This window comes from Rattus norvegicus, chromosome 3 (assembly GCF_021556685.1).
Source record: "Rattus norvegicus strain SHRSP/BbbUtx chromosome 3, alternate assembly SHRSP_T2T, whole genome shotgun sequence".
In the NCBI taxonomy this organism is placed as follows: Eukaryota; Metazoa; Chordata; class Mammalia; order Rodentia; family Muridae; genus Rattus; species Rattus norvegicus.
The window spans coordinates 69,777,852-69,801,458 of record NC_141536.1 but is presented as its reverse complement, the minus strand read 5'-3'; the positions used below and the strand labels follow the sequence as shown (position 1 = coordinate 69,801,458).

Below are 23,607 nucleotides of genomic sequence, written 5' to 3'. Positions count from 1 at the left end.
TGATTAGCGTGTATAATTACCATCTGCTAGTAAAAATTAATTACAAAAACATAAAGAGAAGAAAATGGAACATAAAAGGATAAATGTTGCCACTCTCAAAGATCAGTGTGGCAATTAAGTAAGGAACTACGAAGAGACAATCAAAAGGAAGGGAACCAAGATGGAGTCCCAGGAACATGTTGAAAGTCCAAATGGAGCACGAACAACACAACTGGAAAGAGAAGATGAGTGGGAGTAACACTGTGGAGACATGGTTTAATGTTTGATGGATAACCAGATAAACAAGGAGGATGCAAGTCTTAATTTACATGGGCACCTCAATAAGCCAGCCAGGTGCCCATGATGGGATGAGAACATCAGAAGGTTTGTGAGGTAGGAGAATGAAAGGATGGAAGGAAAGGGAGGAGGGGAGAGAAAGAGGGATGCAGACAGGGAGAAAAGGCTGGAGTTCACCTAGAAGCATAAAATGAAGGCCTTCCAGTGAGGCTAGAAACTCTGGTGGAGACTCATGTGGGCACCCTCCCAGGCTGCTGCTCTCTCCAAGGCAAGGCCAAAGATGCGCTCAGTCTATTTACAACTCACTCTCTGTTTGGATGTCAGGACTCTTGTGCTAGGCACAGCCTAGACACATACAAGTTCTGAAAAGGAAGCAACAGAGAAGGAAAATTACTCAATGGAATATACATATATATATATATATATATGTATATACTTATATGTGTGTATATATACATGTGTGTGTGTGTGTGTGTGTGTGTGTGTGTGTGTAGGTCTTATGTATCCCAGGCTATCTGGAACTCACTATATAGCTAACAATAACCTCTTGGCTCTACTTCCCAGCTTCCCAGTATTGACTTTCCTTATACATTTGTGAGCTCCTGTGTGAGAAAAACCACATTCCACATGCCTTCTTCTGTGATAGTGAGCCTGCTGGTATCTCATGACTTTATGTTTGTTGGTTAATCAACATCCTTTGGGAAATTTCAACCCTTATCAAACTAACTGCTAGGTCCCAGGTTTGATACCTGCAAATAATAATAAAATAATAATAAGTTTGATACCTAGATGATGATGATGATGATGATGATGATGATGATAGTAATAATAAATGTATTGCTATCTGGTTGCAAAGACTAAGCTCTGAGTCATTAGGTTAGACTCTATGTAGATTGTATAGTACCTTAGTAAATTAATGAAATAAGCTGTCCTGTGACTTCCATATCTGACCCATCATGCACATTTCATGCACACACAATCATACATGCACAGGCACACATACACAGACTCACACACATAGACATATACTTACTCATATTAATAACAACAACAAATAACTTGTTAAATTTGAAGTAGCTCTCCCAACATGCAGCTGCCCAACTCTCCGAGGTCATGTACTGCCCATGGTGGAGGTGAAGAAACAAACTGTCTCTGGGTGGTTGCAGTCCCCTAGACACCAGGTTTGTCAAACAGAGTACTTGCTCCATTTCAAGCCTCCTTTCCCTGTTTGACCTGGTGGCTTTGTGCAGGGTACAATCTAGACAACAGTATCTAAACTACACAATTAGAATTTTGTCTAAGGTCTTCTGATTTTGCATACTTTTACTCTTCTCTTTTAGTGGGTATTCTATTGCTTTTATAATAAAGTTCTTAACAACTACAGCCTCTAGTAAAAAATAGCTATGAATTAGCAGTTTCCAAAATACTTGTAAATGTAAAATAATCTTCAGTATTCATGTCTTGTTGATATGACTTTGGAAATAATCTGTTTCAAGAGGCACTGCAATGTTATGCAATTTATGGTAAACTTAAAGAGCAGAGATGATTGAAGAGGGAGTCAAAACAAGAATAGGAAAAGTGGGAGCAGCATATTATTATTCATGCTTCAATCATCCCAATTCCTCATGCAGAACTGTTCTGCCCATCTGTTTTTCATCTTTCCCTTACTCATCAAGGGTGTATTCACTACACATTGTATTTGAGGCACAATAGTAGATGTTAGGTCTACATTAATTGATAACTGGTACATGGCTTTAGTTTCACAAACTCACTGAAGAAGAAACAAGGGTTATTACAATACAAAAAAAAGCTTTATAGTCAATGAGATGGCTCAATAGGTAAAGATAATTTGCTGCCAGCCATGATGACCTAAGTTTGCGCCCTGTGATGAACCAACCACAAGGTACAAGGAGAGAACAGGTTCCCATAAGTTGTCCTCTAACATCTATGCATGTACCCCAACACTCGATAAATAAACAAACAAATAATAAATAAGCAAATGTATATGTGTATATGTATGTTATAAACTTGTAGGAATAGTCATGAATAGCTTTGCTGTATGTGCAAGGGGTGGCAAATACCTAATAATGGTATCAAATTCTAAGAAAGACCTTTGTGTAGAGAAAAATGGAAGAAGTAACTGAAGGGAAGAGTATAATATCTGTAACCATTCAGTTCTAGAAAGGTACAGAATTTTATTCAATACAAGGTTTCAGTAGAGATTTTCATTAAGGGTCAGCCTAAGGAGGCAAATTGAAGTCAGAGGCAAGTGCTTCATGAGACTAAAGCCTACAGTAAGGAATCCATCACCATTTGTCCAGAAGACACTGATTGATTTTAATATTACTTCAAGATGATCTCAAAGTATTCTCCCAGAAAAAAAGATTATAGGTATTGAAGGCTGGATTAGATCTTTAGGGTGACATTGTTCTATTTATCCCCGAGGTCAAACATTAGCTCTGCTGTTCATTGTAGTATGTAGGAAAAACATTTCCATCTCATATTCCTAAAAACGTGAAGTCTCTCTGTACAATAGAAGCAATAAATCTTCACAGGAATAAGCTGGTAGCTACAAGCCAGTATGATCCTTTTTACTAAAGTGAATTCTGTAAATACTGGCATTCCCAGGCTTCCTTCTCTTTACTCCACACCCTTCAGCAAGAACATGCTTGCCCAAGAATGTGGGTAACAGAACCTGTTTTTGCTAGCTTCCAAGGAGGGATTTCACAATTTAGTATATGGATTCTATTAGAAAAGCACTGAGTACTTTAAGATTAATGAACTCCTTTGTTCGGCTCCCTCAATGTTATGATGAAAAGAACTCCACAAATCGGCATGCTTACTCTAAAACTAAGTGGCTACTCAGTGTTGGTCCCCAGAGCACAGACTTTAGATCATTCCTCAGGCTCAAAAGTGACAAGGAAACCAGAAGAGTAGATTATCAACACAATTTGAAATCATGCTAGATTACATTATTATAATGTTTGCTACATGTTCTGAAATTAGATTATGTTCATCTGTACCATGACACTTGATCCACCAGTATGCTTTCCCATTCAAACCTGCTGAGAAACAGAAGGTGGATGATTTAATCAATATAGATCATCATGAGATGCATAAATCAGTCCCTTCCAATGAATAATGATTTGCCTGGTTAGGAGAGCTAAGTTTTAGTATCACAAAATGTAAAAAATATAAAACATCTTTGAAAAATGTAGCCCATTGTTGTTCAAAGGTATTGTGAGAAGTGCGCACAGTAGAATGAACAGAAAGTCCAGGAGGCTTCTAGCATTCTTTCTATGGTCCCTTTGCTGAAGTCAATCAACAAACTTGATATTGCATACTTCTAATCACCATATTCTTCATATATGTACTTTATCACATGAAGGCCTAGGCAAATTTCCATGGCACTGAAAATCCAGGGTTCAATAAATTCACTTGTATAATCAGAGCCTACTGATGGTTAGAATATTTAAATAAAAGCCTGAATTGCCACATTAAAGAGAAGGTGTGAGATTTTATCACTGGAGGAGCATACAAAGATGGTTAGCAAATACTGGATAATAAAGCCTGAGAAAATGCTTCAGTGGTTACAAGTACCTATCGCTTATGTAGAACTCAGTTCCTAGTGCCCATGTCCAGCAGTTTACAACAGCCTGTAACTCCAGCTCCAGGAGACCTCATGCTCCTCATCCACCTTTTCAGGCTCTCACACTCATATGCACATACCCATAAATATCCATAAAAATAATCAGTGATAAAATCTGCTTTTAAAAGTACTGTATAGTTTGTGTATGCCAATCAGCATCCCAATTAATTCATCCTAACTTTATATTGACTTCTGAATTGAGTGGCAACCGTCAAGAAAATATAGAATGCATGTAAGGCAAGGACACAAAATGCTCAGAGTTATGCAGTCAGAAAATAGCAAAACTAGATCTGAAGTGTAGGAAGGGTAGCTCCAGAGTCCTTCTTTTACAACCAGTACTGTGCAAAAGACACTGCTCCACAGTACCCCACCCTTTAATATATATATATATATTTATTTATATATTTATTCAAGGTAAAACTTTTCTTATATTTCTTCAGTTTGAATCAGTCCAACATCAATATCATAACAACAGGAAGCTAATCATCTCCATCTTGTAAAATCCCCACCCCCCAAAAGAACTATAAAAACACTTTGAAAGAAAGTCTTTCACTTGCAAACATACATGAGATATAAGAATCCACTGTCTTTCTGCACTCAAATCTTTCCCAGGCCTGCTGCTTGGTGCCGGTCTGGGGACAGGCAGTGCAATAGTAGAGCAGAGGAAATCCAGACGGGTCGTTTCCATCTGTCCTGGGGCCTGTCTCTACAACTCTGCCACACATTCTCCTTGAAAATGAAGGTGTTTTGAAGATGCTGAAGCTAGGGGTGGGAATTAAGGGGAAAAAGATGTGTCTGGATCAGTAATGACCAGTAACTCCTTTAGATACTAACTCCACTTCCCTCCTGAGTGTGGGGTTATAGTGTAGCAGACTTCAGTATCCATCAGTCCAGTGAGAGGCGTTTTCCTTGGTGTGCTGGACTCTGCTCCAGAAGATGGCCAAGTCTCTGTGTTACATATGTCTTCAATTAAAGATGTACATCTTCTCTCTTAGAAAAAAAAGAATCCACTGTCTTGCATGATGTGGAATTACTACTTAGCAACATCATTTGTAGGGAGTGATGAGAGTCCTTCAATGATGAATATAGCCCAGAGTATACTGCTTTATGCAGCCCACGGCTCAAGGACTGTACTCCCTCAATAATTCGTGTCTTTATTTTAAGATGTTGCTATCGAGTTCAATCTACTATTCTCTGGAATAACTAATTGAAGTGGCCTCATTCTTCTGAGACTTAGTCAAGAGGACTAAAGGGAACCCTCAATAGAAAATGTAATTTGTGTAGAGAGTCTTCTTTACCGCATGCCTTAGATAGTTTAAGAAACTTTCACATGAAACTTGATACTGGACTTAAAAAAGACTCACCATGGCTAATTAACTCAAGGAGCTCTTCCTTTCAATGCTTAATAAAAAGAAACAACGATGTAATCAATGTTCTAGGAATTGCCTGTCCCTCGACAAGCAGTACCTGACCTAGACCCTTGTAGAAGGATCTCAAGAATAAAGTTGATGCCTCATCTTGAACATCAACATGGCATTATAAGCAAATGCTCTGTGGGGAGGGTCTGTGCTGTTGCAAGTTTGGGCCCAGAATGGGCAAGGAAGGTATTTAGCTGAGAATAAACACATCTTTTACAAGCTTCTAACAAGTATCTCTGGTTTACAGGATGCCTTCAGGGCTATGCATCTGGATCCAAGCATTGTGCAGCTATATCTTAAACCACTTCTCATTGGAGAACTTTCTCCAGAAGAACCCAGCCAGGAGAAAAACAAAAATGTAAGTAGAGCTTCAGGATCTAAGGACATAGAAGAATTGAGGATAAGGTATATTTCAAGAATACTGTTTTCTGTAAGAATTTGAGTTCATAGTAAAGTCCAGTAGGTCCTTATTGTCTTCAAGGTTTCCACCGTCAAACTTTTTCCCAAGTAGACGCCTAAAGTACTGGATAATATGAGCAGTATCTGCAGCAGCGTAAACTTGGGAGAGTAGACTATCAGAATGGGGCTAACTAACTGCACAGAATGCCATATATCCATGATGTATACAGCAGATGAAGGAACAATTCAGATTAAAGAGAAGGTGGACCACAGTGGCAGGACATTCCAGCATTATGCTCAGAAAATGCATAAATTGTAAGTTCTGGAACTTTCTTCTATTTTAATTTAAGATAACTAAAAGTGAAACCACATAAAGTACAGGGACACTGTTCTTTTTTCTTTTTCCTCCATTTATTGAGGATGGATTCTTTCACAAAATATCTCCTGATTCTAGTTTCCCCTCCCTCTATTTTTCCCAGTCCTCCCCTATGTCCTCTCCCATCCTGATACAATCCCTTTCTGTCTCTTTAAGGATTCTAAGAGATAATAATAATTATAGCAAGGTAAATGTAATAAGACAGAATGAAAACATTTCATAAAATTGTCAAGACAAACTAACAGAAGAAAAAGAACCCAAGAGAAGGCACATAGGTCAGAGACCCACTCTTTCCCACACTCAGGAGTCCCATAAAATACTAAATTAGAAATCATAATGTAAATTCAAAGGACCTGGTGCAGACCCATGCAGAATATGTGCATGCTGCTTCAGTTTCTGTGAGTTCATATGAGCTCTACTTAAAATGTTTTACATGGCCTTGTTTTCTTGATATCCTTAATCTCCTCTGACTCTCAAATACTTTCTGACTTTGCTTCCTCACGGTTCCCTGAGCTCTGAGGGGAAGAATTTGGTGTAAACATCCCATTTAGGGCTAAGTGTCCCAAGACCTCTCTCATTCTCTGTGTAATATCCAGCTGTAGGTCTCTATATTTGTTCCCATATCAAGGAGGAAGAAGATTCACTGATTATGGCTGAACAAGATTCTAATCTGAGTAGAGCAGAATACCACTAGGAGTCATTTTATCACTATATTTTTATATTTTTGCTTTTGTTTTAGATCAATAATATTGGTTTTACTCTAGGTCTCTGGGATATATCGCCTCTAGTTCTTGGCCACTCAAGCAGTATTGGATGTGGGTTCCTTCTTGTGGAAGGGGCCTTATGTCAAATCAGACATTGCTTGGTAACTCAAAATGTCTGTGCCACCACTGCCCCTAGCATATTTTGCAGGCAGGACAGTATTATAGATCAAAAGTTTTTTGACTAGCTTTATGTTTATATTTCTCTTTTGGTAGTGTTCAGAGCACCTTCCTGTACCAAAGATGCTACTATGTAGGGATGAAGTCTCTAAAATAGGCACCAGCTCAGCCTCTCCATGTTCAATGAGTTATGGAGGCATTTTCTTCAGGAATGAGACCTTGCTGTCAGTGTATAGAGAGCAACCTATTGTCTTGGCAACAGTCATGATTATTTTGAGATTCCATTGGATTCCTTTGCCCAGTAACCCAATCCTGGTACTGGAAAGTTTAACTGATGACAAGAGATGGTCATTTGGGACACCTTTTTTCCCATTATTTGACAATTTCATTTAAATCATCTTCATATATTGATATCCATACTACCCTTGAAATATTCCTTAATTTTAGCTGTATCTCCCCATATTTCCTCCCACAACCCCCTTTGCTCTTCTCTCTTGATCCCCCTGTTGCAGCTCTATGCTCACTAATCATAATTATCTATTCTATTTCCCTTTCCTGGCAATATGTATATTCTCTCTCTAAACTTTTACTCTATACTACCCTCTATGGTTCTATAGATTATAGCTTGGTTATCGCTGACTAATATCCACATATAAGTAAGTACTTAGAATATTTATCTTTCTGGGTTTGGGTTACTTCACTCAGGATGAATTTTTTTCTAGTTCCATCCATTTGTCTGCAAATTCCATGTTCTTTTTTATAACAGCAGTATAATGCTTCATTGTGTAAATGTAGCACACTTTTGTTATCCATTCTTCTGTCGAAGGGCATCTAGAATGTCCAACATTTGGTTATTATGAATAGGACAGCAATGAACATGGCTAATTAGGTGTCTCTGTGATAAATGAAACATTCTTTGGGCAAATGTCCAAATATGGCATAGCTGGATCTTGAGGCAGATCAACTCCCATCTTCCTGCGGAAATGTCACACTGATTTCCCTACTGGTTGTATAAGTTTACACTCCAACCAGCTATGGAGGAGTGTTCTCCTTACTCCATATCCTTGCCAACATGAGCTGTGACTTGCTTATTCATCTCTAAATAAGCAGATTCTACATATTTCAAAACTCATATTTTTCTTAGGAAGATCTTTTCTTTATTTTTTATAATTTTATACGTGCATATAATGAAATGTGATCATATTTTATTCTCAGAACAAAGCAATGGAATTTATAGCACTTCATTCAATTCAAGCTCTTTGTCTCTAAGCATTCATTCATGCCAGACAACGTAGACATGGCTTTATTTCTGTGGCTGCTTTTAATTACATGTTTGAAGTCTTGCTAAGCTAAGTTTTATGGGAACAAAGACGACTTCATTTAGCCTTGTGTTCTCCAATCTGCCTACATAAAATCAGACATGCAACAAAATCTCAACAATTAGCTGTTGGATGAAAGATGCAAAGAAATCTTAACTGTTGCCCTTTTTATGTTTAGGGAAATTGTCATTCATGAAGAATAAATTATTTTCTGTATACAACTACGTTATCAAAGAAATGAGACTTGAATTCACTTCTCTCTAGTCCCATTTTCTTAACTATTCCCCAAAATAGGTATTATTTTTTTCTTTAATAGTTTGGCTGTTTTATATGTACTCTTCTAATGTTTCTTTGTGACTAAAACTTTGCTGAGGTGTATTTGCATAAAACATAGAGGGCTTTTATTTAATAACAAATGGTTCACTCTTTTTGAAATTTATGTTTGTAGAAACAAATTTGTCTTATATGCAATAAATCATTTATAAAAAGTGCTGAGCCATATAGTGCTATGAAGTAGATAAAAAGTTTTATTCACTCTTTAAGAACTGAGGAGATGGGGTTGAGGATTTAGCTCAGTGGTAGAGCGCTAAGCACAAAGCCCTGGGTTCGGTCCTCAGCTCAAAAAAAAAAAAAAAAAAGAACTGAGGAGATGACTCAGGAAACAAACAAGACTACTTTAAGGATATAAAGTTGCTTTGTTCATATCTGGGAGTAATGCTTGGTTTCACTTTGCACACATGCATCCTACACAGCCATGTACCTGGTGGAACCTCTTTGTCTAGAAGATTGAACTCTGAAATTGGATGACCTGAGTCTCATCCTAACCCTGTTCATCTCAGACCCATTTAGTACAGTTCTCAAACTTCACTGTGGCCCAGTATCTTTTCATGTAAAATAGTGATACCACCACCACATCTTTGAATTATTGGGACTATAATTGGGGGAAAAGTTTTTGAAATACTGTTTAAAACATAGTAAATGCTCTATAATAAAGATATTAACATTATCATGAACATAGTAGTTATGGTGGTACTAAAACACACGAACCTCCACAATGTTTCCACCACTTTCAGCGGGTGAACCTATGTTTAAAGTAAGAGCAAAGGTTAATTGTTATTCTTAAAGAGTTTCCAAATGACAAAGCAAATTCAAATGACTTCTGAGAGCGGAAGGATTATTATCACTGTCTAAACTATTGTTCTTCCATGAGAGCTAAGGTTGACTATGAAGTAATATCTGTGTAACTACTGGAGCTACTACTATAGAAAGCCGGTAAAACTGAGTGTCAGGAGGTGTGGGCTTTACGTCAGCATCTGTCACTGGCTTGCTAATTATTTTGAGGGAGTTGCTCTTCTGAATTTCAGTGACCTTCTACTCTGTCTAATTGTACTGAAAAAGAAAAGACTAGGAAAAATCCTAGAGACAAATTAATATCAGAGACTAATTAAAACTGTCCCTGGGCACCAGAATTCCAAGTTTAATGGGAGTTGGATATAGGCTTATGAGCACTTTGGGCTGACAGTGGGTCCTTTAAAAGTTCCATTGGTCACAAGTACACCCACACACATAAAAGAATGTAATAGCCATAAGTAATTAGGAAATATATTTAAACAAATATGGCCTATAGAAAGCACCATAAGCTACTTGGGTAATTGCACAGCTTGGTAATTGTGTAACCCAGAACCTAGGTTCTGTGATACTTCTTATTCATCTATCTGTCTCCCCCACAAAGAGGCTTTTCATACCTAGATGAAAAATACTCACCAGGGAAATGGGTACATACTGTTTGTTGCTGAAAACAGTGCAGTACCCCTCGTTTACCCAAGATTCACTTCCTGTAGTTCAATGAACTATCATGATCAAAGTTCACAAACATTCCCTAAATATTATAGAAAAAAAACCCAAGTGCATATGCCTTCACTTACTCTGATTAGTATGTAAAGAATAATCTCTTTATTTGTTTTATTTTCAAATTGTGATCACCTACACATATACGTTTACAGTCTTCTTGGTTATGAGATGGGACTATCTTTTATCTCAGATATACATTGATAATTTTGGAGTATTTTCTCTGTGGATAAGGGAGTCAATTATGTAATCATTTACACATGTCAGAATCCTTTAAAAACTTCCATCATCTTCCAACTTGCTTCTTCCCCACATTTTATATCTTCCTCTTTCTCCTTATGTAAGAAAAAAAGAATTTTAAATGTGAAGCTTCTTGACATGACAGCACATTGTGTATGAATGAAATGTGTTGACTTCTAAATTTTAACAGAAGATAACCATGCAAGTCTGAACGCTGTAGCACAATAGAAAACTAAGGCCAACTTAAACGTTTCTAAGAGTTACAAGTAAGATCTCCCTTGCAAAATTCCACAGCCCAAACCCTACACTTATCAGAAATATAAATCTATTGATTGTTAATTTTTCATGAGAATAAAGGTATATAATGTGAATGAAATGTTAGGCAAACATCCTTTCTTTTAATTTTAACTCTTTACTTCAAAGTGAATTTCATTGAATTTTCCATAAGTAAACAAAAGTGTTAACAAGTTTATTTCTATCCAATAGTAAAGGTATGGCTTTAGGCACCAGTTACTCATACATAAGTAGATAATATGGTTCTTGAAATGTCTTTGGTGGCCTTCAAGGTGGCTCAGCAGGCAAGGGAGTTTGCTGAGCAAACCCAACAACATGAGTTTGATCCTCAGAACCAGCATAAATGTGCAAGGAGAAAAAGAACAGTTCTGTGATGGTTGTCCTCTGACCTCCACAGGCATAGGACCTATTTGCCAGTCCCACATGTACAGTAATAATAAATTCGTATTTTTAAGTTACACCAATGGATTTTAAAATGAGACTTCTGGTGTCTGGAATTTCCTTTACAGATCTCTTATTTCCATTTCCACATTCCATTTATACATCTCTAAAACCTGCTACTATTCTCCTGCCCCACTCACATTTTGAACTGTTCTGATTTCCAAGCTACTATACTCATTAATCCAAAGGATGTTTCTGGTCAACCTCCAGTACAATGGCAAGTTTGCACACTAGTGCTCATATCTTACTCCTGCACATGCATAATATGCATGTACTGAGACCATGCTGAGACCATGCTAACCAACGAACACACTGAAGCTGATAGTCTTGTTCTGGAGGGAATCCACTGAGAAGGTCTCTGAAAGTTTATCCCTCAAGCTAATCTACCCAGAACACATTGTTCTGCCTTGACCTCAATCTATAAGTGCATCACTTGTATACAGTAAATCAGAGATGACTGGAAAATCACTTGTACACTGTAGCAAAAACTACGGTAATACATATTCTCATGAACAGTATGTTCTCCCAAATGTAAACAGAGTTCAACTCAGTCATCAATTGAAATAGTGGTTTCAACAGCAACTGTTGGATTTACACATACCACAACTGCTCCCACTTTGCCATCCCCGAGCCCCAAAACAATTGCTTTTACCTGCTCTCCCTAGAAGCTGGGGAGAGATTTTCACATTGCAACTCATTCTTTCACGCCCATAAAGCATATCACCCCAACCTTTTTTTTTCTTTATTAACTTGAGTATTTCTTATTTACATTTCGAATGTTATTCCCTTTCCCGGTTTCCAGGCAAACATCCCCTTAATCCCTCCCCCTCCCCTTCTTTATGGGTGTTCCTCTCCCCACCCTCCCCCCATTGCTGCCCTCCCCCCAACAATCACGTTCACTGCACCCCAAACTTCTTACCATTTCATTTAAGTTTCATGGTCATTGGTTTTAAATTTTAATCAAATATATTCATATTGCTAAAGTAATTTATTAATAACTCGATAAGTGGCTACTTGGATTCATTTATCTTCCCAGTTCCCTGAGTGAACTAATTCCAACCTTTACTATTCACTTCACAGCCGCAGTTGGTGGAAGATTTCCGTGAATTGCGCAAGACGTTAGAGGACATGAATATGTTCAGTGCCAACCTGTGGTTCTTCTTTCTCCACCTTGCCCAGATCTTGATTTTGGAAGTCTTAGCATGGCTAATACTACGTCATTTTGGCAGTGGCTGGATTGTTACAATACTTATTTCCTTTCTTCTTACAGTTTCTCAGGTAAGCAACTGCCCTAAGCTACTAGAGTGGCCTTTGAAGAAAGTTTGAGATTTTTTATCCTTTTTTTTTTACTTGAAAACGTCACATATGCATTCAACAGAGCTTGATCATATGCACTCAGTCCCCGCTCACTGCATCTTTCTGTCAACTTCAGGTCCTCCTTTTTTAGCACACGAAGTCCAGTTAGTGCTGCCGATATGCACAGGAGTGTGGAATCAGCCACTGGAACACTTGAAAACTACCAGTGGCCACACCCACAAATTAAATTTATTCTCCCTTTCCCAGAAGCCAGTAGCCTCGCACCTAGAGTAGTGCTGTAATTTTTAATTGGCTTCATCTTGTACTTGCTCTAACCATAGCTGCTGTGTGCTGTGTGTGTAACATGTATTTCATATCCAGAGAACAGCAGTTCACAGCTCTCCTGTTCATCCTTTATTTCCTACATTCTTTCTGTCCTCTCCAGTGTAATATTGTCTGATCTTCTTTTGATGTGCTGGTGTACATCTTGGCATACTACTCATGAATTTTAATAGCTTTCCAAAGTGTTGGATTCCAGTTCTCTCATCTATTAGGTGAGGACAATGAATATGAAATTATTCTGAAAAAAACTAAACAGGTTAATCTATAAACAAGCTAGCTCAGCATCTATCATATGATAATGGTTAAATAAATGGCAATTGATATTATTTATCCTGTTTTATAATGACTTTAATAACTAAAATTCTATCCTCAGCAATAAAAAAGAAATCAATCTTACTCTTTCATTAATCAATCCATTAGCACTTATAAATACATCAACCCATGAATTCTTCAAGGGGAAAATTACATCTTAATGTATAAGAATAAATAGCACAGGTACTTCAGCATAAATAACATCAGCAACTGGCACTTAGCAGAGTATTTGATAAATCTTTGTTAAGTTCTATATGCATGTCCAAATATATGTGCCTTCATATGAGCCCAGTCTGTGTGTAGATATAAAGGTAAATTCACATACTCCTTGTCCTGAATCAAGGAGTCCTTCAAGACTGAGAGAACCACTCAGCTGAATATACTGTATCATAAAAGGGGGGAAGCACCAATGGCAAGAGAAAGCATATGCTCCTGGAACAGGAAGGAAAATTCATTCTCAGTGGAGAGACTTGGGAAGGCTTTCCAGAGATGGAAGCATAATGTTTCCAGAGCCCAGAATTTTTACATCAATATATTTCTTGAAAAGTGAAGCTTCTTTACTCTTTAGGATGTAATTTTTGGAAACAAATATTCATTCAATGCCTAGCATTAACTTGACACTTTACAGAAAATAAAGTACACCATAGTCTTATGAGTTTGGCATTATACCCAGGGGGAATCAGTTTGCTGAGGCTCAGAACTACTGTCTAACTTGAGCAGAGTTGTCAGTTCTTGAAGATCCCAACTAAACAGAGACTAATGTTCATGGTCTTTATTCTCTAACACAGAAGACATCAAATGGTAACAATGAAAGTGTTTGAGGCAGGAAAAACCACTTGCAGATGGAGGGTATGGAGATGGTAATGTATAAAGGAGATTGAAACTAAACTTGGGTGAGATCAAAGGAGGTCTCTGGGTAGTCTCTGTCAGGCCCGCAAGTCTACTTGTGTGCTTGATACTCCTTCTTTGTGACTTCTCTAACTTCCTTTTCTTTCTCAGGCTCAAAGTTCATTTTTACAACATGACATAGGACACCTTTCCATGTTCAAGAAGTCCAAGTGGAACCATCTGATGCATAAATTTGTAATGTGTCATCTCAAGGTAAAGGATGTGGGGAAGTGTGATGAAGATTGTTGAATGTACTGTCCCTAATGCTCTATCTTGCTTAGGTACTCAAAGCAGCAAAACATGTTATAGCATTCACTTATATTTATAATCTAAGTTATATATATATATAATATTTAATATAACAGCATAAAATACATAGCAAAATCAAATTTTAAAGTTAAAGAGGAAAATGTTTAAGGTTTTTTATTGTTGTTATTTTTATTACTCTGATCAACATTTTGGTTCAATTCACATTGCCCTAAGGAATGTGCACAAATCCTTCAAATCTAGATATACACTGTAAAACCATGAATAGAAATCTTCTTAGAATGGATGTGAAGATTTTCCTTTGGAGAGTTCAGCAGACCTAATTAAAAGGTGAAATGTTGAGACTTAAAATGTCAGAAGACAAATACCAAATAAGATAAAAAGAGTAGCTGGGGAAGGCTAGGTGATGCTATTGAAAAGGAGGATTACAAAATTCAGACTTCAGGATTGGAGATTTAGCTCAGTGGTAGAGCGCTTGCCTAGCAAGCACAAGGTCCTGGGTTCGGTCCTCAGCCCCGAAAAAACAAAAAACAAACAAAAAAAACAAACAAACAAAAACAAACTTCAGACTTCTGCAAAAAGCAAAAATTGATAATAGAAACTGACATTATTTTCTGAAAGGGTGGATGTGTTATTTTATGCAGCACCTAGTAAGTTCCTGAACATAGTTCTTCACTAAGCTTCTGTGTGTAGAGGAGTGAAGGAACAAAGGAACCAAGGAGATAGGATGGCAGTATTGAGGGATGTGGGACCTTACAGTGCTCAGTATACCATCCAAAGACCATCATGTCTGTCTCTGACCTTTAGCATCCTGTATCATTAGGAGATAAGCTACATCTCTGATTTTCTTTGATTATGTACATTTTTCTTACTGTGTACTCTGGCTCAGAAGGTGAGAAAAATGTCCTCTAATCAAGACATCTCAAACAAAACCTTCTATTCAAGCTAAAGCCTCCTGGGAAAAGCAAGAAACCCATTAAGATTGCTTTTTCTTTCCTAACATACTGTCTCTTTAGATTACTTCCCAAAGATAACTTCTTGGTTTCCCAGACTAAAAATAGACAACTAATTAATAGAGTAAAGGAATGCTGGAGTCAAAACATTGGAAAACAATGAGCAGCAGCCACGGGCAGCAAGGGATAATGGATGATGGGCAGGAACTTGATGATGAAAATTGCCAGATACCAAGTACAGAGCTATTTCCCTTGAGGCTCTTGTAGGACTCATGTAAAACTCGTGAGATGGGAATTACCTTATACCTATTTTTCAGATAAAATGAGTCTTCAAAGAGCTTGACTATTTAAGCCAATGTCTACAAAGTGGTTAATTAGAGAAACTAATACCACAGTATTGAATAATGCTCACCAGAGTGGGGCTGCTCAGTTTGAACTAGCATTTAGAAGACACTGAGAATCTTGGTAAAAGTAGGCATGCCTAGACTATTAAAGATAATTTGATTATTTTTTTTCAGTGGTGTTTGGGTGTCAGTAAGGGTGAGGCTCTTTGGAAGCTTCTCAGATTCTTCTAACCTAATGCCAGTACTAAGGACTACAGTTCCAACAACAAACCTTCTTGCATTGAAACTCAGCCTCCTGTGAACTGGGTCACTTTGAGCAAGTTATTTAATGCGATTGGACTTTAGTTTCTTCACTGACTAGAAAATGAAGATGGATGGATAAAAGCTTCGACCTGTGGGATTATTATGTGTTATATGTGATACTTGTGTATCATGTGTAACACAATACCCAGAAACAGTCACATGAGCTGCTGCTAATATTAGGAACAATATTTTCACAACCAAAATAAGGATCCAGACTCAATAAGAAAAATGTTTGATCATGATAGTACTAACAGGTTAGACTGTAAGTCAGACTGATCAGTTTACCAAAACCATGTATTCTTAGCCACTGTCTCTATAATTCAGCCGCTGGAGCCATAAGTATACTAAGCAATGGAGTTGAACTTTGAGTTCCTGCTAAAAACATGTCTGTCCCTCAAAATAAATAAGTAATTGCTACAGTGTATGAAAAGATTTATTTAATCAAAAAATTTCTAGGTATATTTTCTTCCTCACTTGTAGCCACCATTGCTAAGGAGATCAATTCTCTGAATTCACTTTGAAATGTCACAAAATAAAAATAAAGGCATTTTCCCTATCACTATGAGTTTCAGGTAGTGAAGTGTACGTGTTTGCTCCCCTGTGCTCAGGAGACAAAGGAATTAAAAGTCATTTGTCCTCAAGGTAATTGGCACCAATTATAAGGTTTGGTACCAATTAATTCCAGTGAGTTCCACCCTTGCTGGCTGCTTCTAAAGCCAATGCTTTTCCACTAACCCATATTTGCACATAAGTCTTTCTATACTATGTGTCTAAAAGATCTGTTTTATGATTCAAAATGTATATTTTTGGTGACTCCTGACTAGAATGAGAAAATGGGAAATAGTTCTAAAAGCAGAGCCAGAATGCTTTGCCTTTTTACAAGCAAAGTCAGTGAGTGATTCATGAACAAAGTAAATGTAGGCTTCAACACGTACAGGAGAGAAATTACTTGTGGGTGGTAAAGGGGGTGGAAAAGAGATGACAAAGAAAATTATAAGCAGCAACATCCCCACCTCTTACAATCATTATAATTCTAAATTTCAAAACAAGGTTTAACCTCAGTTCCCCTTACAACTCAGAAAAGCATGGGTAGCATTGGAATTAATATTCAGCATCTCTCAAGTGTGTGTTTGTGTGTGTGTGTCTATGTGTATGCACATGCGCATGTATGTATTTGTGTGTATGTGTGCCTATGTGTATAAATATATGTATGTGTATGAGTATGTGTGTTCTAGTATACACAGTAAATAGACATTCAAATATCCTGTCTAAAAATGAACCATCAAATACATATATTTTACATTCTCATGTATTAAAGATCAGGTATTCTTAACTTAAAGATCCAAATACTAAATATGAGATGTTTAAAAATCTAAATATTTTTGGGGTTGGGGATTTAGCTCAGTGGTAGAGTGCTTGTCTACCAAGCGCAAGGCCCTGGGTTCGGTCCCCAGCTCCAAAAAATAGAAAAGAAAAAAATCTAAATATTTTTAATGCCAAATGATGCCAGGAATAAAAAATTTTGAATGAATTTATCTGCAGGTATATATGAGACAAATGAGTTTTATGTTGAGACTTACTTCTCATCTTCATATCTCATTGTATATGAAGAAATATTCCAAAGAGGTTTATAAATGAAATTAAAGACATTGATGTTGGAGATGGACATGCAACATTTTTCAGGATCTTCCCATGTGAACATTTCCAAATAGTAAGAATACAGTATGACAGTAGAGACAATGGGGCGGGAAACTTGGGATTAAGACCTGGCCTCACTACAGCCCATGACTATATCCTAAAACCTTTGGTGGGAGGGAAGAAGAGATTCCAGGCAGTTACTTCCTGTAACTTGCAGAGCTTACCTCCATTTCCTGGTTTAGGAGAGTTCCAAAGTCACACTCCTAATAGATGGCCGAGCAAAAATTTAAATTCCAATTCACTTCAGTCCAAAGACTAGATTGTTTTTTTCTGCACTGAATTAAGGGCATAACTTAGGAATAAGGAATGGCCTAAGAAGGACCCATGTAGAACTGTCTCAGGGTAGCCACACATGATGGTGAAAATTCTCCCTTGCTCACAAAGAACTCTCTGTCATCTCTGGTAAGAGTGTTTTCTAGACATAGGGATTCAGGTAGAACTTGTTTAGATCACACCCATCATTATGTTATCCACCATTCTAACCTCTAGGGCTTTGTGGTATTAAAATCTGTTCCCTGATCTACTATGCATTAAAACCTGTCTCCCATGTTACCAGTTATCACAGGTAGTCATTGCCTAAAAGTGTAGAGTCAGCTGGTAGAAGAGGCCAAAATATCAGCTGTGGGAAGAGATAATTTTAAAAGAGAATCATTTCTTATCATGTTGAGTTTGGCTGTCAACTGTTCCCATTAGATTGTATATAGCTGGTGTGGGAACCTTCTCACATCATGTCTTACATAGCATCACAGGTACTTGCCTAGATCAGAATCTGATATGCTTCAGAGTAAATAAGAAATGGATGAATAAGAATAGAGTGATGTACCGCTTGAAGAGGATAACTTCACAAGAGTAGGAAAGAGTGTAAAGGGACACAAGTCTGAGAAACTGTAAGCTATCCTAGAGGGAAATATTTGAGAAGGGATTGCTAAGGCAGTCAGGAAACAGATATAAATTGGAGCTAGAAACCCCACTGTAAAAGTGTTATGAAGTGTTGGAGGGAAATGGAAAACCGCATCCCATTCTTTATGTTTGTGGGTGGTAGATAATAGTTATGTCTCATAGTAGAGCTTCCAGAAAGAAGTTTTTCAAATCATTCTCATCTTCTTTGAGATGTACAGTGTATACACCAGCATTCCCAGCAGAAATAATATATAAGCTACATTAAAATTATATCATAAGACCAAGGGACCTGCTGCTAGACAGTGTACCCTAGGCATAGCAAGAAAATTGAATTGATGGACTCTCAACAATAAGGTTACCTAAACAAGATGAGCATAATGATAACTCCAGTGGCTATGCCAACATAGACATGGGAAATTCTACAAAATCTTACCCCTAGATAAAGAGCTATAGATGATCAAGGGCTATTGAGAGAGGGAGAATCAGTTCCCTACAGAGAGAAGCTCCTTCATAGGTTATTCAGACCCAAGTAGTCAGCACTGAACACATGTGCATATGAGTAACACTAAATTGAATGAGTAAGCTATATATGTATGCATATGAGTATATACATGTATGGATGTGCATATATGTACATGTGTTTGTATATAACAATAATAATTTAAAAAGAATGAATTTGGGAGGGAGAGTAGGGAGCACAAGAGTAATTAGGGAGTTAATATGATGTAGATAGATACAATGTTGATGTATGAAATTCCCAAAATAAAAAAATTAATGATATACTTCATCATAAATTTTATATAGTCATACTTAAAATGCCTACTTATAGCAATAATATGATAATCAAAATATCACTTAAATCTGTAACCAGCATAAAAATTAGTGAAATATTTTGTCTTTATGTTTTATATTGATTCTTCAATGTGAATCTTGAGATTTAATTTATCTAGCCACATATAGTTAGTAGCTTCTATATTGGACAGAGCTGCTCTATAATATGTATACATTAATTATTAAGAGATGGTAAATATGCAATAAAATATAACTATTCATTTTTCTATAACCAATTAATACAAAAGAGAAGAAATTGGGTTTCTCAAAGAGCCAATATTTTAGATCCAGCATATCATATCTCCTTGAGCTATCCATTGAACTAAATGTCATCATGTTCAGTTGTTCTTGAGCTTCAATGAAGATGAGTGGTTTACCAAACCTATGTATCAGCATTTAAAAGCTAGTATATGAAAGCAGATTGAGAGACCTCCAAATCTTTTGTTTTATTAAAACTTTCAAGCTTACAGTAAAAGAGAAAGCATCACTAACAGCTTAATCAAAGATGTTTCTAACTTGGCACCAGCTAAAATGTTTTTATTCTCATTTATTTTTATAGGAAAGCATTGAGCTGGGACTTACAATGATCTGAGCAGAGTTCTCCAGGGAGAATACTTCAGATTCATGATTCTTTGAAGTATCATACATAGGGCCCGCTTTTCCCCAGAACTAATTAAAATCTTGGGTATGAGGCTCCTATGACAAATAGGAATAAGACTCACTCTATCTTTACCTTCAGAATAATTTCTTAGATTAGGCTCTTATAAAGGAAGGCTAGAAAACCATTCCAGAGTAATAGATTATGTTTCCATTCTCAGGAGTTCATTTTAGTTTGCAGTATGTTCTTGAATTAGAAAAGTATTTCTTCCTTATCTCTGATCACCTTTTTTTAATAAGTCATCCTGTGACCCAGCATCACCATCAACTAGAGAAGCCAAATCTCTTATTCTCACGTTGAAGATACAGTATACTCTAACTCTGACGGTTACTTGGGAAAAAAATTCTATTAGTTAATGAATTCTCTCTTCTCCTCAGGGCCTGTCAGCTGATTGGTGGAATTATCGACACTTCCAGCATCATGTAAAACCAAATATCTACCCCAAGGATCCAGACATTGATGTAGGCCCACTTTTTCTGCTTGGAGATACTCAGCCTATCAAGGTGCATTTAACTCCCATCAACATGAAGAAAATGTTCCTGGAGTAGCCCCTTACCATAGAAAGATAGGAATCCCAAAGGATCTCGGAACCTCTCTCCCTTTTAATGTCCAGATGTGGACCTGAAATTTTAAGTATAAAAGAAGAATAATGATTCTCTGACCATAAAGGTCACCCAGTGCAGACTCCTAGAGCAAATGACATAATAACCTGTGTCGCCCTACTTGAGCAACCCCAATGACAGGTTCACTTCTAGTGCTTATTTACCTAATGGCAACATAAACGATTCTCAAGCAGTAGAATCAGGCAATGAGGAACAACTTTAGTTTCCAAAGCAAGATGTAGAGATGTTCACTGAGAGAAAATAACACATTGCATTGGTTAAGACAAGGCTGAAAACATCTAAATGCTGGTTAACTCAACTCATTCTTGTCTAGTTAAAAGAAACAATGCTATTTTAGTTCATGTTCATTTTGGTGTGTTTGATTTATATGATCCACATTGCCCAATGATGCCTATAACCTCATGTACAATTTGAACATTCAAACAAAACTAGAGGGTAGAAGTGATATGCCGAATTTTTTCAGTCACTGATTTTTCTTTAAAGTCTCAACTTGAGTCTGTCATCTCAAAGACTATTTAAATTACTGAATTTTATAGGAAACAGAGTGTTTCTTAAACAAAATAGGCATACTGATTAGAGCAAAGGTTTATCCGTCCTCTAGGAGAGGTAGCTCCTGAGAGTCACATACTTTTAAACATGTCTCAGTCTTCTAGATGAACTTTGGTGTGTTAGGAAATGTGTTTCCATCCTTGTTGATTGTTGTCTAAATCTGTCTTATACAGAACCCAAAGATTATGTAACTTTTAGAAAATTTTCTTTTCTCACCTTATAGGGATTTATTTTCTGCCCCAAGTAAAGTAGAAAACAAAGCTTCTGGCTAATCGATGTGTTAAAGATGCTACCTATTATCACAAATTGATTGCTTTTGACAACAGTTCTACAAAATCTTTGATTGTGGTAGTGATATGTTGACGTCTCTGATGTCCCGTAAAGAGCATAGGGGTTTGTCCATGAAGCAGTCTTACTTCTTCTAAACCATCTTCTAGAAAGCTGTGCTTAATATACATGATGCCACATCACAAATACAGAAGCCACAGACACTACAGTATAGAGCATGACTTACAGTTATTCTACCTCTGAAACTCAGTGCTGCAATTGTACAGTGGTGTTTCCTGTGCGTTATGAACTTTTCTTTTCATATCTCTTTCCTAAAAGTCTTCCTGACCCTTTTTCCAGAGTGTTCTTAACCCACATTGAATGAATCTTCTATATCTTCTGTCTGTGTCAGAGAGACTTACTGTTCTTCAGGGTATTTCTCAACCAGTCCGACTATGTTTACCATGTCCAAAGCATCTTCTATCTCATCCCCTTTCCTTGTTTCTCACTAGTTAGGTTTTTAGAGACATGAGAGCAATTACAAATAGCTATTATTTCATCACCATAATTTTTCATTTTTAAAGTAAAAGAAAATATTAATGGCATTGTCTAGATAAATGAAGATATCTATATATAAAAGAGGGTGGAACAACTGAATAAAATGAGTGTAACACATCCTCTGATGTCTGAATCAGAAGGAGAACAGAGTGCGTGGGAATTATCATTCTCTCACATAATTTATCAATAAATGTCAGCTGCATACTAGAAAAATACAACCATCAATGCTATACTTTCTGAAAGTAATTGCTATCATTATATCCTGAACACAGATCAAATTGACCAAGGAGAAGCCCAGCAAGTGAATCAAATTCTAGTTTATGAATGGAATCTTATAGTTACACATCATGAGTAATTATATATATATATAATACTCATAAAATATTATATATACTATTATGATGTCTTAAAAATATTAAAGTAAAACTGAAATCCATAATGGGAATATAAAAGAAAAAAGAGATAGGAGGAAGCATGTATATCCCTTTTATAAAAAAAATAAAAAATAAAAAAAAAACAATGAGCGTCCATTAGATGAAGGAAGAGACATAGTACCTGATATTCAAGCCATAGTCTAAGCACTACAGATTTAGGAAAAGCTTAAAAGCTCCACAGAAATATATATTTTGACATTAACATTGCACATGAAGAAAATAACATTTCAAAGTTTTTTTTTAAAAATCACACAAGGAAAATAATTTTATATTTTAATAAATTAGAAGTTTTAATGATAATAAACTCCATATGATAAAATAAAATAATCCACCTGCACAAGACTTATCCACAGTTAAAGCACATTATTTACTTACAGGCCTGTTCTGGTTCTTCTATTGTCTCAAGTTTGACAGGTGGAGTCCTAAAATCATACTTCATCTTCATCCCTCCCTCTGTCTGTCTGTCTGTCTGTCTCTCTCTGTCTGTCTGTCTCTCTCTCCCTCTCTCTCTCTCTCTCTCTCTCTCTCTCACACACACACACACACACACACACACACACATACACACACACACACACAAACACACACACACGCTACAGAATAATGGCTCTTTTATTCTCTGTCCTTTTAGTATGGCAAGAAGAAAATAAAATACATTGACTATGAGAAGCAGCACCTGTACTTCTACATGGGTGAGTCTCCTGCAGCCACTCTTCTGTAATCAGTAGTCAAGCGGAAGGCATGACTAGAACTGTCTCACAGAAACCAACCCATATCTGATTTGTTAATGAGAAAATAAACAGATCCCATCTTAGACTTGCTGGTGGGAAAATATGAAAATGAAAAAGGCAAAGTAAATAGGCATTTGTAACAGGTGTTCATCATACTAGGTATTGGGCAAAAAAGAAAAGATATACTTAAAAGAAAGTCAGAAGGCAGACTTCTAATCATATTGTCAAACATTCTTGTCTTAGCAAATCTTTACAATATCGAGATAAAAGAAAAATAACATTTTTCTAGAGAGAAGAGTGGTTGAAAAACATATGTAGTGTGATACGAGAGAAAATTTACCCAGGAATAAAGAGAATCGAAAAAGTTTATACATGGAAGAAAACTTGTACCTTCTGAAATCAGCAAACAGCTGTAACATATGGACACACATCAAATGCTTAAATGATAGGTAACAGGGTATATATAGTAGATGGATAGATAGATGTTAGATGATAGGTAAATTAATATAGAT

The 23,607-nt window shown here is 36.7% G+C and overlaps 1 protein-coding gene and 1 non-coding gene across 2 annotated transcripts in view; both read left to right on the top strand.

The window, feature by feature from the left end:
• Positions 1-23,607, top strand: part of Fads2b (fatty acid desaturase 2B) — a 40,594-nt gene that overhangs the window by 5,699 nt on the left and 11,288 nt on the right. The window contains 5 exon segments of the mRNA NM_001429865.2: positions 5,591-5,701; positions 12,222-12,419; positions 14,091-14,192; positions 20,311-20,436; positions 22,996-23,056. Of these exon segments, the coding sequence (NP_001416794.1) occupies positions 5,591-5,701; positions 12,222-12,419; positions 14,091-14,192; positions 20,311-20,436; positions 22,996-23,056 (598 nt within the window).
• On the top strand, positions 4,519-4,650 carry Snora55 (small nucleolar RNA, H/ACA box 55). The gene has a single exon (XR_015685127.1). It is a non-coding gene; the product is annotated as a small nucleolar RNA SNORA55 (small nucleolar RNA).